Genomic DNA, 16,976 nt, shown 5'->3' on the forward strand with positions numbered 1-16,976 from the left:
TCTAGACTACTCAGACGCAATGCTAAATGTGAAAATGAGTGAGTAAAAAGCTTTAACAAATGTCACTYAGGTGTAATATTTAAGGGATTTTACCTGTACTTTAGGTAAAGTACTTTACCTCTACTCATGACCTCGAAAATTTAAAAAAAAAAAAGTCTTTTTCTAAATCAAGATGCCTAAAAACTAAGAAAATCCCAAGTAACTATTATTTTGTTATGTAAAGCTCTTTGAAACCACAAACACTAAGCCAACTTTAATAGCTCTTTGAAAAAATATAAGTACAAAGCAGATGATTTACTATCATCTGCTGTGGAATTTACGATTTAAACACATGAAGAAAAAAAAAAATCAACCTACAAATACACAACTAAAATGAAATAATCACTTAAACAGATCTCCACTTACCATGTATGACAGGAAGAAATCACTTTGTCACCAGGAAAATATTCCTTTCCTTTCCATGAACATGGACATTCATCTGCATTCAAGCATATGTCCCCATGTTTCACAAGACTATTAAAAAAAAAAAATATATACACATTCAGCAACAGTATAGCTGGCACCCAGACAAAAATATTTTCCTAAACTTTAAAGTTACTACCATCTTTGTTATTGAAACTCAAATAATATTGAAAGTCTTCTGAAATTGAAAAGGCACAACCTTATTAATAATTCTTCCTTTCACAGGTACCTGAATATTTTATCTTTAAGTGCCAGCACCTCAGGCACTAACCTTTTAATAACTAACCCTCTGAAGATTGACTCCTTAATACATAGAAATTTTAAGGTGAGGGAAACTAAGGACTTAGAGAAATCCTCTAAATTTCATCTCTTTTTTTGTAACTCAGGCAAWTAACTTGCATTTATCTGAAGCCAAGAAATCATCCATGTCATGTGGAAGCCATCACAGCCCTTTGTTCTAGTGGTATGTTCCAATTATGGTATCCAAAATAAGTCACATATTTAGACCAAGGATTTTTAAATGAGGACTCCACCTTGTCCTCTTCTCTTCTTTCCCTAAGTTAAAGAGCTTTAATTTGCTGCAGTTTTTCTATAGCTGTAGTTACACCTCTTGCTTGGTGAATAATTTAAACAATATCAAAAGAGCTATCTTGGTTGCATAAAATCATGGTATATAAATTATTATGGTATTAATATATATTTATTCCTGCACGACAGACACCTTCACGCGAGCAATTACGCACATGCTCGCAGTCTTCAAAGGAAATTTTGATGATAACACAGCCCACCATATGCATAGCTATTTACAGATCAAGAGTAATGCTAGGAATTTATGCTTATACTCAACTCCTAAAGTAACCAATAAAAATGGAAAACTACTAAAAAGTCACAAAGATTATTTATTAGAGAAACAAAAGAAAAATTCTTGCCCAGCAAGACTAAACAGAGCAACAAGTCTAAATTTTACAGTAAAATCTCTGTTGCTTTGAATAATAGAAAATCAGAAATTGGATACAGACAGTGACATAAAGAGAGATCTCAAGGAGATTCTACAAATATCAGGAAATACACCAGAAGTTGTTTTATTAAATAAGCTATCATTTCACTGAGCCCAAAGAAGCTGCATTTCTTCCAAAAACTTCTTTTTTAAAAAATACTGTAATGCTATTGGATAGGCAAAGAGATACCAATATGGGACCTGAGGGTCCAGTAACAGAACAGCTGTGATGACAAATCAATSTCTCAAATGAAAGTTGTGAAACTTGAACTCCTGACAAGCTGCAGCAATGTCTTTCACTCCAGCTGCTGYAGCTCCAAATTGTTTTGATCTTATACAAGATCCCATTCCACACAATGTAAGAATCTGGAGCACCTAACATGCCACAGTAAAAGGATTCCTTACAGGCACCAGGCAGCCTACAATATCCTTGTTTATAACTTTCAAAACAGATTTGTTGAACTCTTAAAATGGACTCAAATGAACTCTTAAAATGGTACCTTTGGGCTGATAATATTTTTTTCTTCAAGGTAAGTTTCTTTGGAATTCCAGTCCTGCTCCATAGTAATACAAATTTTATACAGGTTTTCCTGTGTTCCTAACAGATTGATCATTTCTGATCTTTAGCACTGTAATTTGGGAAAGATACATGGGCAAGACATGATGGGTGTGAGGCACATCCATGACAAACAGGGTGACAATCCCGTTTTGCTTCCCTGCTATCCAAAAGGAAACATTTCATCATGGGATTTATCATGGAATGTTTTATTTGGCTGTATTAATGAGGTGGTAATTTGTATTTGACAAATTATATTATACAAATTTGTAATTTGTATTTGACTTAGACTCTTGTTCAGTGCATTATTTATCAGCCAGAAATTTACAGCTCTGTAAGGCTTATGAATGGGAACTTGAAGAACATCATAAACCCTCCTCCCTCACTAAACTGAATAGCTGTAATCTTCCTCCAGGGTGGGTGAAGTGTTCTTTGTAACCCATACTTATTTCAAGCATTGTGTCACATGGAGACAATCAGCTGTGAGACTGAAATTCCCACTGGTTTAAAGCTGCTCAGAACTGAACAGGGCACATTCAGACACAAAGAGATCACACTGACAAGGTAACACTAAATGCTGTTTTTTCCTCACATTATTACAGTGGACTAAAAAAAAAGATGTGCTAACAGCTTTCTCTCTTGTAACGCCAAGCAAATGGATAGATTTCAATGATCTAAGAATTCACCACAAACACCCTACAGAGAGGCCTTGCACAGCTCCTCTTTGAAGTATCARACATTTTTCTTGATGCGTATACCTATTGTCCAGCCTACAATGAGCTGCAAAGACACAAGGACAATTATCACACTTCACCCTGCGGAAAATTCACTTTCATCATTATCTTATTATTATGTATGGTTTTCTGCATTCACATAAACAAGCCAACACCTGTGACTTGTCTAACCAGAAAACAAGGTAAATTTTGAGAGAAAATCTGATGTTAGTAACATGAAGCACCTAATGCCTCCATTAGAGTTGACTCACTGTCTAGACATGAAGAGTTAATATATTCCTGCTCCCTGGTTTGGTTTTTTTTTTTTTTCCCTCTTGTTTGGGGAGTTTCTTACAGCATCTCTTCCTTCCTTTTCCCCTGTTTTATTATACCAAAATAATTAGTATTTTGCAGAATGCTCAGAAGGTTTTATTACCATCATTATACCCTTCGATCCTTCTGTTAACAAATTATTTTGAAACTTTAACTGAGATAGTCAGACCCCTGCACTTGTGCAGCTTTACCCTGGATTGGAAATTCCCCTGCAATCAGCTCTACCACCAGCACCAGAATTTCAGAAAGGAACTCCAAACATAGTGAAAGCCTTCTTTTTGACCTAAGTGACAGAGTTCTAGGTTTCTCTCTTAAAAACAAGTCAGAAAGCAGAAGATCATATGGAAAGGTGCTCAGGAAGCTGAATGAAGCTGGTGAAGTTTGATGGAGAAGTTTTACTGTCAACTGAGTATAAGTAMAGGGAAAAAGAGACAGAAATGTGTTTGCAGCTGGTATAAACTAGAAAGTAGGAGACCAAGAGGGTTTTGTGAGTATTGCAAGAGGAGATAAGAAACACTACAATATATCAGTGAATGCTGCAAGCCTGCAAGACAGGAGAGGATGGAAAAGAATTGGATTTTCTTGCAAAGCCACTGCAATAGTGGTTTTCTTTGGAAATGAGCTCCTGCACTTGCAGCATGTTGTAATTCTATCGCCATCAGAAATAGAAATCAGCATAAAATACAAAGTGGAAAAACATTAACTCCTGAAACACCCAAATACAGGAATGTTGATGTAGTCTAAGACAATTATATTTTCCAGAGGAAATAGTCAAGTGCATAGCCATAATGGTATCTCTGTGAGGGATAACCCTTATTTGCCTGGAAAACATTAAATCTTCTGGACAGACCTCTCCAAAACTCTGTCTAAACCGGAAAAAGCAAAACATTGAAAATACTTAGCCTGAAAACAGCAGCAGGACCAGCCAGAGGAGAGGTTTGAACAGCACATAGCTTTGTTCCCATGCTAATAATGACAGTAAATACTGAGTTTAAACTGAGGAGCAGTAGGTCTTCTGAAAAGTGATACTAAACACACACCAAAAGCACAAGACCTYGATTTCATCTAAGGAGACTTATTCTAAGACATAACAAGGTCAGGGTAATCACATCATTAAAGATGGGTTTTTTTAAAATATTTGAAACTCAGCTGCATTATTCCCTCATTAACAGGTTGGTTTGTCCATACGCCCATTTAAAAGATGACAACATTCATTGTTTTCTTTGTGAAAATTAGAAAGTGATGAGGGGTTTATAGTTTGGGTTTTTTTAAGGAAATTTTCCAAGAATGTGTTTAAGCTCCTTACATGTCATTTGACACAGTACACCCCCACAGAACAACAATGATAATTTAGAGAATTTTGGAAGGAAAATCTGGCATGAGGGTTCTTAGCTACAAAACTTCGTTGCAATTACGACAGTAAAGTCAAGCTGTACAATATCTTTATAGCTCTATTTTATGAGAGCAGTAAGTGATGAAAAAAAGGAGCAGACCAAAATTCTTAATATGCTAAATTGCCTCAAATTTAGTACAGTCCAGTTTCAACACAAAAGATTTTCTTCTCTGTCATAAACAACAACTGTTGTCTCCAAGGGGTGGGAGTGGGCAAAAGAAGGATGGATTTTGGTTTTCTTAAATATACATAAGAAAAAATTTGTCAAATTTTCGGCTTAAAAGAAGTGTCTCACGTAATTATAAACAAATAAACAGGTGGTGGAGGGAAAACAGAAAACTTCAGTACAATTCTTGAGGTTCAGACTCATAGACCATAAAAATAAACACACACACCTGGAAAAATGGAGAACACTATGTTCTTAGTTATTCTAGAATGGTATTGCTTTCTTTTTAAGGTCAGTCTGTTGACACTCAATAAAATATCGAGTTGGGTATTGGATGCRGCTGAGCTGTGAGAAATTAAGTGACCTGGATGCACAGATAAYAGCTACTAGCAGCCAGCTGAGAATTAACGTTTTATTCCCTTGCAGTATTAACACTGAGGGGGAAAAAAGACACTGAAACAAGGAGAAAACTACAGCCACTTTTATAAGCATGATTAGGAAGAGAAGTTTGGTTATRGTTTAAAGTTCAAAAAAAAGTTAATCATGACAACAATTTACCAAAGTTTCAAAATACTTCCAAGTTAGCAGAGATTCCTTAATTTAGGTCAATTGTATAGTGGTTGGTTTAATTAAAATAGCTTACAGAGGGAGCAAAACCATAAAACGGAAAAAAATGATGAGAATCTAATAGGTAGATGTAACAGCAGGAACAGAAAACATTACTATTTACATTTGGGGCAATCTGTATTTTTCTTTTACTCTGCCTTTTCTCCTTGTTTCTTCTGCAGTCTGATTAAAGATTCTGTCTCCATATCAAACCATGCACATTTGGCAGGGCTAAAGAGGGAAAAATCATTTAAGTCCTAGACACCCAGAAGCAGAAAATATAATTCAAATATTGTACATGAAAAATTATGCCCTAAGAGAGTATTACTTAYCTTTTTAAAATGCAACATGGAAATATAGAAAATTTCCATCTAAACAGTGACAGATTAAAACCAGTAAAAAAATATATAAATAAAGTCTTAAAGATTACTTAATATGTCAGGCAAAGTAGGGTGAACCAATATTAGAAAGTGAGTTCCAGGAGAATCAATGTTTGATTTCAACAGCTTCTAAAACAGACGGAAAGTGTATTTTTTGTACCTTAAGAACTGCAACCTGTAGAATGGTCGCCTGTAAGTTTGGCTATTTACTTAAACATGGTTACTTGCATCTGATTTACTCAACTGAAGAGAAAAAAGAAGGCCAAATAAAGCACATTTGCACCATAAGCACAAAAAAAAAAAAAGGAATGCTAGAAATAGTGAAGCATTAGTGAACAGATTTCAAATACTAGAAAAATAGASTGCGAAATAAAAACACTGCCTTCTTTGAATCTTAACACCACTTCTGTGAAAACAGATTCTTTCCTTCTCTTTTCGTAAAGTACCTTTCAGGGTATCACTGAGGAATAGTCACCCCACTAAACAGATCAGAAAGGTCCTTCCTCCTGAAAAAATGTAGCTTCCTATACAGGTTTCCTAGTTGTAACATATTCACTTGACTCACTTTTTAAATTAATTTACCTAAATCAAACAGATTAAACTGATTTACTACTTAAATCAGCTTAGTTTACAGGTAATGAATAAAGATAAACTGATGCAAGATCTCAAACAGGAACAAAAGCATGAATAAAGGAATGAAACTTATTATTTCAGGTAAAGGACTAATGTTAGGATCAAAGAAATTCCATGGCTGTTTCACTCTTTTAAACTGGACAGTATCACCTCAGTTTTCTATTTCAACAGTTAGAACTGATAGCCTAGARAAGTGAATTCCAAGTTGCACAAATTCACAGAGCATTTGAATCCTGCGCTGTCATGAACACAGGACAAGCTACATGTAAAGGCAATGGCATTTCACCCATCTTTCTCTTTCAAAAATTTAGGTTTGCCTACTTGTACTGTTCTTATTCTACTGTGTTCAATCTGCAGCTTGAACCACTGGAGTGTGAATTCAGTGACTGACAAAATATTAGGGCTATTCGGATCCAATAGCTTCTGTATAAAAAGAACTAGTAATAAACTTACTGAAACATTGAGATTCATTATATAAATAAAAATAGCTGCATAGCTAATACATAGAAAAAGCTTCTAACACTTGCAAAAGCACACCAAAAAAACCACACACCTTTAGGACCATCCTAAGTCTTCCTAGGGCAATCTCAAATAAAAACAAATATACACAAAATATATGACCTCTAGAGCTGAATGTTTAAAAGAWACCAGTTTTGACAAGGGAGCTACATTTTTTTTTGGCAAGTGACTTTAAATTCTACTTTATCAGCAGCAGCTTGGCATTCCCAGTTTAAACCCTAGGCTTGTAACAGTTTCATAGTTCTACCTTAAGCAGAACTGAGGGTAAAACCCTGAAACACAAAAAAGCCTCTCCCTTTGCACCTCCTCAAAAAAAAAAAAACCCAGAACAAACAAAAAACCCCTAAACAAACATAAAAACCCCAAACAAAACAAAACCAAATAGTTTTGTGTTAGTATCTCTACTGACAGAGTGTGTCAAAGGAGAACAGAATTCAGTTTGCCTAAGTTATGGTAAAGATGAAACTTCTTCATTTTGTACTTTTGTGCCTAAGAAATCATAAAACTCTGCCATTCTATGTTGCAACCATACAACCATATTATCAGAGCTTTGGGATAACCAACACAGAGCCTTACAATCCTAAAAAAAGAGARAAAAGTGATTGTTTCCATTCCAGCAGGAAGCAGGAGGAAAGMTGACAAGCTCAGAGGTTATACACAGCAAAATAACAGAGAATAACACACAATAAAAATTTTATTATCTGAGTTTCTGATCTATATATGCTGCTGAAAGTAACTCTGAAGTACGTCAGCCAGGTCCAAGAGGGTGAACTTCTGCAATTCTGAAAATATCTGCCTCCAGGTAATTTCAAAATCTACCTTAATACTGCATTTTTTTCACATGGTACCAYTTGTGAGTTGAACTAATTACAAGCTCTGTTTCAGGCACTATTTGACATTTCACGTTTCTGAGTGTTAGGGTTAATCCCACAATTCTGGGTAGCAATATTTTATCATGACCTAGAAATATCTACACATCACTCAGCACTAACACCCACAGACATGAACTGAGCTATTTTAATTCAGGTCAAATAAGTGTCTGGTTTTACTCTTTGTTTTTAGGAGACTCTCAGGGTATAAAAAATTTCAGTTATAACACTAAAAAACTTGAGACTATGTGCTTAAGAATCTAAATAACATGAAGACTAGCACAACTTAKACACATTACTGTTATTTTTATATTCAAAATTCTCTCAAAAATACAGTGCTTGATTCCAAAACAGCTCTTCTGCACATTAGCAGCATAAATCCCCAAGACTTAAGAAATTGAGGGAAAGAATTGAGGGAAAGAATATTAAAATAAAGCCTATGAAAAAAGAAACTGCTGCATCAGTCAGACATTGAAATAAGAGGCTAGAAAAAATCTAGATAAATACAATTCTACTGTAATCACAAGGATTGAATCAAATTATTTCAATGCCATTTCTATAGTCCTGTTATTTTCAGCTTTTTATTGTGAAATATTAGACTGACTCCACTTGTCTCTTGGTTTAGCATTTCTTCTGACTTCAACGGCCAGTATTGTGGGCTAAGCTCGCACAAGTTGRATGCTCACCTTTTGACATCTCCAATTCTCCAAGAAGGATTCTGCCGAGTATAAATCCTCAGCAGAATGAATTACTCAGTCACAAATGAAGGAAGCCAATTATGTTTGTGCACTAAAAGATGCAAATCTGTGTGTACTCACCCTGGTGGGCAGACACAACCAGACACACAGGGAAGGTGTCCTGAGAAAGTGAGGTTTAGCAGCTGATTCTCACAAGTCCTCTCTCTGCTGAGCTCAGGATCCACTTGTGGATTACTGCAGTTAATATAAATCTGTCCAACTGGGCAGCTGTGTGCTGGGTGAAAAAATTGACAAATGCTTTAGTTTTCATACCTGAAATTTTGTATTCTGTAAATGTGTGCAATAGATTTAGATGAAGCACATGCAACACAAAAGTAAAACATTCAGCAAACAAAGTAATATTCAATTGCTTCTCATTCACAGAGAGGCATCTTCTATGCAGCTTCATAGAACACCTCTATTTCTCACACAAAATACCAAAAAGAATATATCCTTTTACTAAGAGATRTGACTTTCTAAACTGTTAGTCAGGAACTGGTCCTCAAAAATAGAAATGAAAAGTACTGCCAACAGAGAAACAAAAAAATCAAGAGAAAACCAAACAAAACAAAACAAACAAAAAAAAAAAAATCAAGAAAGATCTGACACCTACATTTGACTTGCCATGCTGGATCCACTGAGCATTAACAAAGCAACTCTATTGCACTGCTGCTTTTGGGCTGCACTGAACATATTGTGTACACAAAAAGTAGTGTCAGTGTTTTAAATTGGTTTTGGTGTGTTGCTGGGGTTTTGCTTAATTATTTGCTAAGGAGAGAGTTGTAAAAATGTAAAAATCAATAAAACCACCACCTTCAAGTGCATGGGGAACAGGTTTCTAGCCAAGGAGTTGGCAATTCCAGAATGGAAACCTCTAATAAATGTCTTTCTCACTGAAATGAAATGAGAATCATGAGTATGGATTGCAATTTTTCATGACATATGAAATAGCCTGTAATCAAAAAAGCACTTATTACATTGCCTTGCAAATGGACTTTTTTTTTTTCATGTTTTTGTTTCCCAGGTTTTCTGGAGGGAAAGAAAACATCTGTAAAAAATTACTGCCAGCGTTTAGATCCTACATTCATGTTATTTGGGGCAAAGCTAACCTTTGTTTGTCCTACTGAAAGTCTGCTAAGCTAAACTCATCTGCATTAGGAATCTTAAAAAGACCCCAGTATTTTCAAGTACTGGGCAGAAAAAGTTGCTCAGATTTAACAGCATTTTGAACAGTTARGCTGTTACTAGGCAGAAGCATTATTTTAAATCACAAAAATAGGTAATTATGGATCCCCTCCTGGAAATAATTTGTACACGTTGCACTATCTTCTAGCTCAGACAAGGGATTCCACAGAGATTGGAGGAAATGAGTTCATTTGACTTGAAGTATCTTTTCCCTCTCTCTTCACTCACCTATTATGTTGTTATCACAATTCATCACTCCATCCCTGCAATGGCTGCAATAGAAATACACCAAGATGTAGTGAGAGCCAGGAAAGATCTAAAATATTAATATTCTATTATATTCTAGAAAATATTCTATTTAGTAATGTCGTATAAGTCAACACAAAATAACTTTGTAAATGTCTGCACAGAACATTTTAACTGTGGATAAAATGTACATTGCCTTAACACATGAAGAGCATTAGTTAAACTTCAGATTTTTGCTTTATGCATAATATTACCATAAGTTAAAATGCCTGGGCTGACAAAAAAAAAAAAAAAAAAAAAAAAAAAAAAAAAAAAAAAACAAAAAAAAAAACAGTAATGTACCCCTATACTGCTCCCAAAAATATGTTTCCTCACATGAAACAGTTCAAAACTGCATAAATCTCAACCTAGCAAGATATTGCATGCAGAGAAGCACTGAGAAACCTAACACTGTTTGGTCCTTTCTCATTTGAGACAAAATAGTCCAGTACTTTTTAAAAATGGTAGCAGCTCCTATTGCAATTCAATTGTCAGGGAAAACTGTAGCAGGGCTGGCTTAGTTTCAGGTCCTGGTCTTTGCTAGAGAACCCGAGCCCATGAGCTCCAGCACTATTCTCCCATTCTTTTGCAATGGCTGAGGCATCCCCAGGACCCCTATGGGCTGGCCAACAGATTCACAATCAAATTCTGTATGTGCTACAGCCTCTCTGTGAACATATTCAGAGTTAGGTAAGGGCCCCAAAGCCCTGCAGAAAAARTGCTCAAGGGCTGTACTAAAACACTGAAGCAAGAGGAAAAGGAGTACCAAAGGGAACTGAGAGAGAGGCAACTCAAATGCTGATATAGCATCAATAACAAACTGAAAATATTTTAAAGAAATGGTTGAGAGCAACAGAGCAGAAAAACTGTTGCACAGACAGACATGAGAAGAAATTTCAGTTTGAAAGTGGAAGTTGCAAAGAAGCAATTGAGAGGGAAAAGGACAGGGTGAATATAATAAAGACCATAATTGTTTCTAATGAAAATAAAGTGACAGGTAAAAACACTTCAACACACATGATTTTTTTTTTTTCCAGTTCATCCACACAAGTATTCCTACATAATTCCTAACGTAATACTTTGCACAAGGCAATTCAGAGGAGCTGCCAGTCTGTAKCTCTACATTTGAAAACCTTTCCTCCCAACAGATCTGTATACAGCCTGATTAAAACACCTCAAGCAAAAATCATGACTAAATGGGAGACACAGATCTCTAATTCTATCTACAGTTCTAGCAGTTGCAAACCAGTAGGTTTTAATTTTATTAACAAACATAAGCTGCCAAACAATTCCACTGAAATCAACAGAAAGAGGAATTCTATCTACAGTAATTTTTTTTAATTTACGTTTTTGGATAGTCACATGATCTGTGTTCAGCCATATATCCACCATAGCGCTCAGCAAAATTAGCTAAATTAGATCCTTCAGGAGGATTAGAGATTTACCAGGAGCAGCCCCTTCCTTTGACTGCCAGTGCTGTTTGGCAATGCTCTGTGAACAAAAACACCCTGGCAGGGCAGGCAGCAGTGCACCCACCCTTTGCACAGCCCYATGTATAGAATGGGCTGCCTGGCACTCTCCAGGGAACCTGACCTAAGGTAAAAACAAGCTAACTTGATGAGTAAGACATGGACATAAAATAATCAGTATGTATGGACTGCTGACACAAATGAGAATGAGTTTGTGTGCTATTACTAAGTGCCCCCATTGCAATAGGTGTCTGACAACACCAATCTCTAACATGGCCTTTACAACAAACTAAAGCAYTGCACTGATCTATCACAGACATGATTTGGTCTGCTCTGCTTTTAATTAACTGCTGTAACAACTGATACAGGCAGTGAGTGCTCAGATATTACTTCTGAAAGCTTGTTATTTATAGAACTTGTTGTCCACATTATTTAACCTTCTCCAGACAGAAGTAACTGTTGAAAAGGATGCATCTGGCAACAGCCGGGTTCRTTTAAAAATCTTTCTTTAATGCCACAGCAGTGATGATGCAAATGGAAGAGCAAGAGGACAAGAACAAATGCCAAATGTAAGGAACAGTAACAGAGATGCTTATTTACCATTGGCTGCAGCTAACAGTTTTTTGTGTTGTTTCTTAGTTGGTAAAAGCGACATTGCTCTTTGATAATGATTCTATACTAGTGGAAGACAGATTCTTAATAATTCTTCATAAATGGACTTAGAATCTGGTAAAGGGAAGGAGAATAGCAATGAAGATCTATGGAGAGTCAGGAAATGTCTGATCTTTTCTGGAGCTCTCAACATTAGTATGGATATAAAAAATTATTGTKGTTTTTCTCTCCGTTTTGCATTTCAATAGATTGCATTACAAASCTCAGCAGCCTGAAAAACCTAATTTCTAAAGGATCTTTGTCAAACATATAGAAAACTGATGCAGGTTTAGTCTGTGTTTCATTAAAAAATAACTAAAATAAAAAGAAAACCCAACAAGCTAGCCAGAACAATTTGATAGAGCTCCTTAAAAAGTGACACAGTTTAGTTACGTGAAAACAGAGTTTTGTATCTTACCATTTGCCTAAAGATGTCATGACATTTTCTCCAGGGGGATAGTCAATTCCTTGAAAATAACATGGGCATTCACTTCTGGAGTAGAGAAAAAACGTGTAACTGATTAACCCAAACAGAAGAAAGAAAATAAAATTCCCACAGACTTAATTGCTGTTGAGATTTCAGTTGGTTGCTTTGTTGGTTTTGGTGAGGTTCTTTTGGTTAGCTGCTGGTTTTGGTGTTCTTTGGGTGTTTGTTTTTTTTTTTTTTTAATGCAAGAAATTTATCTCAATACCACTACATAAAATCAAAAATATTCCAAACCAAATCAGTAGGAAAGTGGAAGTTAATGTTTATATCTCTTACGTGCCAGAAACCAGACACCACGTAACAACTAACGCTGATGATATTGAGTGTCCATATTACAGAAAAGCTGGTTTTGATCAACACAGACATCAGCTCTGCATAATTCTAAGATACCCTGTCATGTTTACAGATGCATGTCATCTACAGAGCACATTTATCAGCTTTCCACTCTGACTTGCAAATGTGGTGGTCGAAAACAGTGAGTGTGACTGTCAAAATTGCAACTTTACCCACCTCTGTACACATCGGTCAGTTTTGGTGTCCAAGTACATTCCAGAGGGACAAGCACAGCCTTCAACACAATCACTGCTGCATGTCTCTGGCACAGACAGTGCCTGGCAGGTTCTGCCACAGGTAGATACACAAGTACTGTACTCCTTTGTATCTTCACATGAAAGAGCTGTCCAAATGAAACAAATCTCTCAAATTACAGCGCAAAGAGACTCAAGTACCTCCCAACAGTTTTCTGATAGACATCTCCATTCTTTCATTCCCAATCACATTAAATTCCACTAAAATTGCTAGCTTGGCATTATGCTGTGTCAACTACACAGATGTAAATCCACAGTAATAACAAGTGCAAAGAATCTGGGTAGTTAATCCAGATTTACATTGTGGAAAGTGAACAGCTKWWKYSCTTTTTGCTCCTAACTCTGAAAATACTTGGCTCTTGTGCATGGACTTTTGGAAATACACAGCACTTTAGAAAAACCCCTTAAAAGCATTAAATAAAACAGATGTTGCACAATGCCATATTATGTTTAACATACATATATGTATATATATATATATATATGAATGGATCTGTCTCCTATAAAGTTGTACTAAAAAAAGTCTGAAGCTCTTGAAATACTAACAGATTGACATATTTTAAATGCTTTAAGCATGAGTTTTTAAATGTAACATAAGAAAACTATATTTGCTTCCAGTAAAGTAAAATAAAATCAAATGGCTTCAATGACCCATTCAAGCATAAGGGGAAAACAGCCATTCATGTCATAGTTAATACAGGCAAGCCAGTCTTCACATATACATACAGATATTCCAGTTYGAGATGATTAAGATGGACCAATTTTATAAAAATCCTCTTTATCATGCATTACAACATGAATAATTGCATGATGTGATGACAACTGATACGTGTTTAGTTCTTGAAGTTTCCTTAGAAAAGATTTTCAGACTTGTTAATAGAGACAAATCTACAACAAGGGTGTCAGTTTCAGGTTGGTTTATAGGGTTTCCAATTCTATATTTTTAATAAAATGTACGCGGGGGCACTATGTGTCCTGTTAATGTCTTTTGCATCACTAAAAATTAATATACACTAAAGAATAAACTAAAAAATATTATCCTACTCTTTTGCTTGTGAGGCTTTATTGGAGTAGATAACAGATGTCACCTCTGGCTATCTATATTCTTCTATTCATTTTAAACTAAATAGGAACTATACAAATTCCCAACACTTGCTGCAGCACTTCATGTATTTCAGTGTCACTGAGAGAGAATAAGTTAAGAGTTTGTCAGACAGCAGAAATTGACAGTAATCCAACTAAAACTGCTAAATACCATCATTCTTTAAAGGAACAAGATTAAGAATTAGATAAATCTAGCATCTACAAAGAAAAGAAATCTATTTATGCAGTTCATTAATAATATCTACATGGTATGTGATAGGCAATGCCATATAAGAAGGACAGATTTGAAGGTCKCCAACTGCTTAAAAAAAAACTTTATAATGTTCCATGAGTTAATGAACTAAAGAAAGTGAACTATAAACAAAAAATCCTCTAAGAACACTGGTACTAATTCTGTGTTGACAAAAGAGAACCTTGAGCAAGGGTTCAAAGATCATGGTAGAATTAATCATTTTCTCATTTAAAAGATGGTATTAATTTAATTTTATCTTCTCATTGTCCCTGGAGTCCTCAGACAGTAATTATTTAAGACTGGAAGTAAAAGGAAACTTACCACAATCTGGGACAGCTCCTCTGAAATCTATTACAACTCCAAACCTTCGGCAATGATGAGCATAATGTGCCAGAGCAGAGCAAAAACAAGTCTGTCCACATTTGCAAGTGTCTCTTCTGCACTGCTCAAAATAGGGAACAGGACTCAAATAGGGGTAGCATGGAGCAAAAAGATCTTTCGTAAGGATGCTACAAGCTTCCGCTGCATAAGAGGCTACACAAATAACAGATTAAAAACTGTTTCAGTGAGGGAGTTTAAAAGACTTGGAACACAAAGTGTCTTCTACACAATGCAACCAATCATGGTGATACAGTACTGCCACATAAATCTTTTTATCTTTGATATCTATACATCTGCACAGAAGAACTAACATTCATGTCCAAATCTGTCACCAAGAAGGGAGTTTTTTAGTACTGCACTTTGTATAAATACTCCAAGAGAGAGATGCTGTAGCAGGAGACATGACAATTCCCTAGTACTGCTGAAATTACAAGCAAAACCTTAATATTTTACCTCTCTGTCTTTTACCTCTCTGTCTAAGTGTGTAGAGCCCAATACAAGAAGTGGTAGAAACTGTGAAATGGATATAACTGATGATCTTCGAAATTCAACATTATTAAAGGATGACTTAGTGACCATCTACAATCCTCATAGCATCAGCCACCTGCACATTATCCCAACTGGACCCTTTCTGCTACATCTATAGGATGACAGTGCATAAGCCTCTTTCTCTTACTCATTCTCTTCCCTAGTAGACTACTAAATCAAGTATTTAATTTTTTTTTTGTACTCTCAAAAATGAATACTGTAACAGTTTTGCATCTCCATCCTCACTAGCAGTATCACCAATACAAGACATACTGCCAACCATACTGCATATCTAACTTAACACAGTATAACTGCAAACCAGAAATAAAAATGAGGTATTTCAAGTGATTCTGCAAGTATTAAAGAATCCTCAAGCAATAGACAATGTGATTCCTTAGGGGACTGAATTCAGCAAATGCTACCTGTAAGAACTAAGTTTTTTAATGGGCAGGGCTGGTTATTACTATACCTGACCCAACTAGGAAAATGGGCACAGATCTTTTAAGCACAAATGCATTTGTCAATAACAATTGGCCTTCRCTGCCCACCTGCCTGCAGATGAACATCACACGGATCCACTTGGGAACTATCATGCACAAGAACACACACCGATGAAGTTTTCCATGTGTTTCCAAACAGCTCTGGAGTGCTTTCTGTTACTCCAACTGGAGATCTTTGACAAAATATAAGTCAGTCAGAAAAGTATAGTGAATWGGCAGAATGTTCTCTGTTCTAACACCCTCTGATTCAAGCTCCTCCTAYTCCATATTCTCATGCACTTGCCCATACAACTGTCATCATAAGTTTCAGGACTCCTCTTTCTTTCCACRTAGAGGCTCAAAAACAWAAGAGATGTCCTCTAGAGACATTTAAGGAAGAAAAGATCAAAACAGACCAAATTCCATTTCCTTAAGAGAGGAGTGAGCAATGCTGTCCTGAAGTTTGAACTCCCTTATTTGTACTTTTGGCTACTTAGTAACATTCAATTAATTTTTCTCTCTCCTCTACCTATGTTTTCCTGTCTGTTGCTGACTTCCCAGGCTCTTTATTCCTTGCAGGAAARAGAAAAGAAAACCAAGCATCCAGAAATGTAACTGCAATAGCAATTGAATAGATCTCCATGAAGCCCAGGTAATAGAAGCCGAACAATGAAGATTCTGACCAAAATAACCAAGGCACAGTAATATCATACAGACAAAATGATCAAAACTGTGCATTAAATAAGGAGTGTTACACTTGAAAAAGATTGCCTTAGGCAGTGGTCTTTTGCAACACCTTCACTCCCAGCTCCTTTATAGTGGCAATACTTCTGATTGTGTGCCTAAGGCAAGCGTGCCAAAGCTGGTGAGGATCAGATTGCTTGTGTWCATATCAAAATGTTTTTACAGCACAGTCATGTGTCAGCACAGTCCATAAGCCCCCAGGTCTAAGGGCTTTTTGCACAAATACCATGTCTTGAATAACTTGTCATTTGTGTGAGAGCAATCCAAAGACTGTAATGAAAAATAAACTACAGAACTACTTGCCAAACAGAAAAATATTTTAAGCAGTTTTACATAAATAATATCTCTTCACTGAGATCCTCTCCATATCTGGTCTCATTATAAACAATAGCCTGTTACACCTTTTAATCTGTAACAAAGAAATTGTTCTTTAACTCCTCTGCTATATTTGTGATTGTCTCTTTTTAAATGGGTACTATA

At 35.9% G+C, this 16,976-nt stretch overlaps 1 protein-coding gene across 1 annotated transcript in view; it reads right to left on the bottom strand.

The window, feature by feature from the left end:
• OTOG (otogelin) overlaps window positions 1-16,976 on the bottom strand; it is a 91,615-nt gene that overhangs the window by 49,604 nt on the left and 25,035 nt on the right. Inside the window, exons 18-24 of the mRNA XM_057369299.1 lie at window positions 15,822-15,946; window positions 14,686-14,898; window positions 12,952-13,117; window positions 12,373-12,447; window positions 9,778-9,821; window positions 8,446-8,599; window positions 406-513 (exon numbers count right to left, since the gene is read on the bottom strand). Of these exons, the coding sequence (XP_057225282.1) occupies window positions 406-513; window positions 8,446-8,599; window positions 9,778-9,821; window positions 12,373-12,447; window positions 12,952-13,117; window positions 14,686-14,898; window positions 15,822-15,946 (885 nt within the window). The remainder of the gene's footprint in view (window positions 1-405; window positions 514-8,445; window positions 8,600-9,777; window positions 9,822-12,372; window positions 12,448-12,951; window positions 13,118-14,685; window positions 14,899-15,821; window positions 15,947-16,976) is intronic.

Source organism: Malurus melanocephalus, unplaced genomic scaffold (genome assembly GCF_030028575.1).
Source record: "Malurus melanocephalus ecotype Western Australia unplaced genomic scaffold, MMel_1.1 scaffold_106, whole genome shotgun sequence".
Taxonomy (NCBI): Eukaryota; Metazoa; Chordata; class Aves; order Passeriformes; family Maluridae; genus Malurus; species Malurus melanocephalus.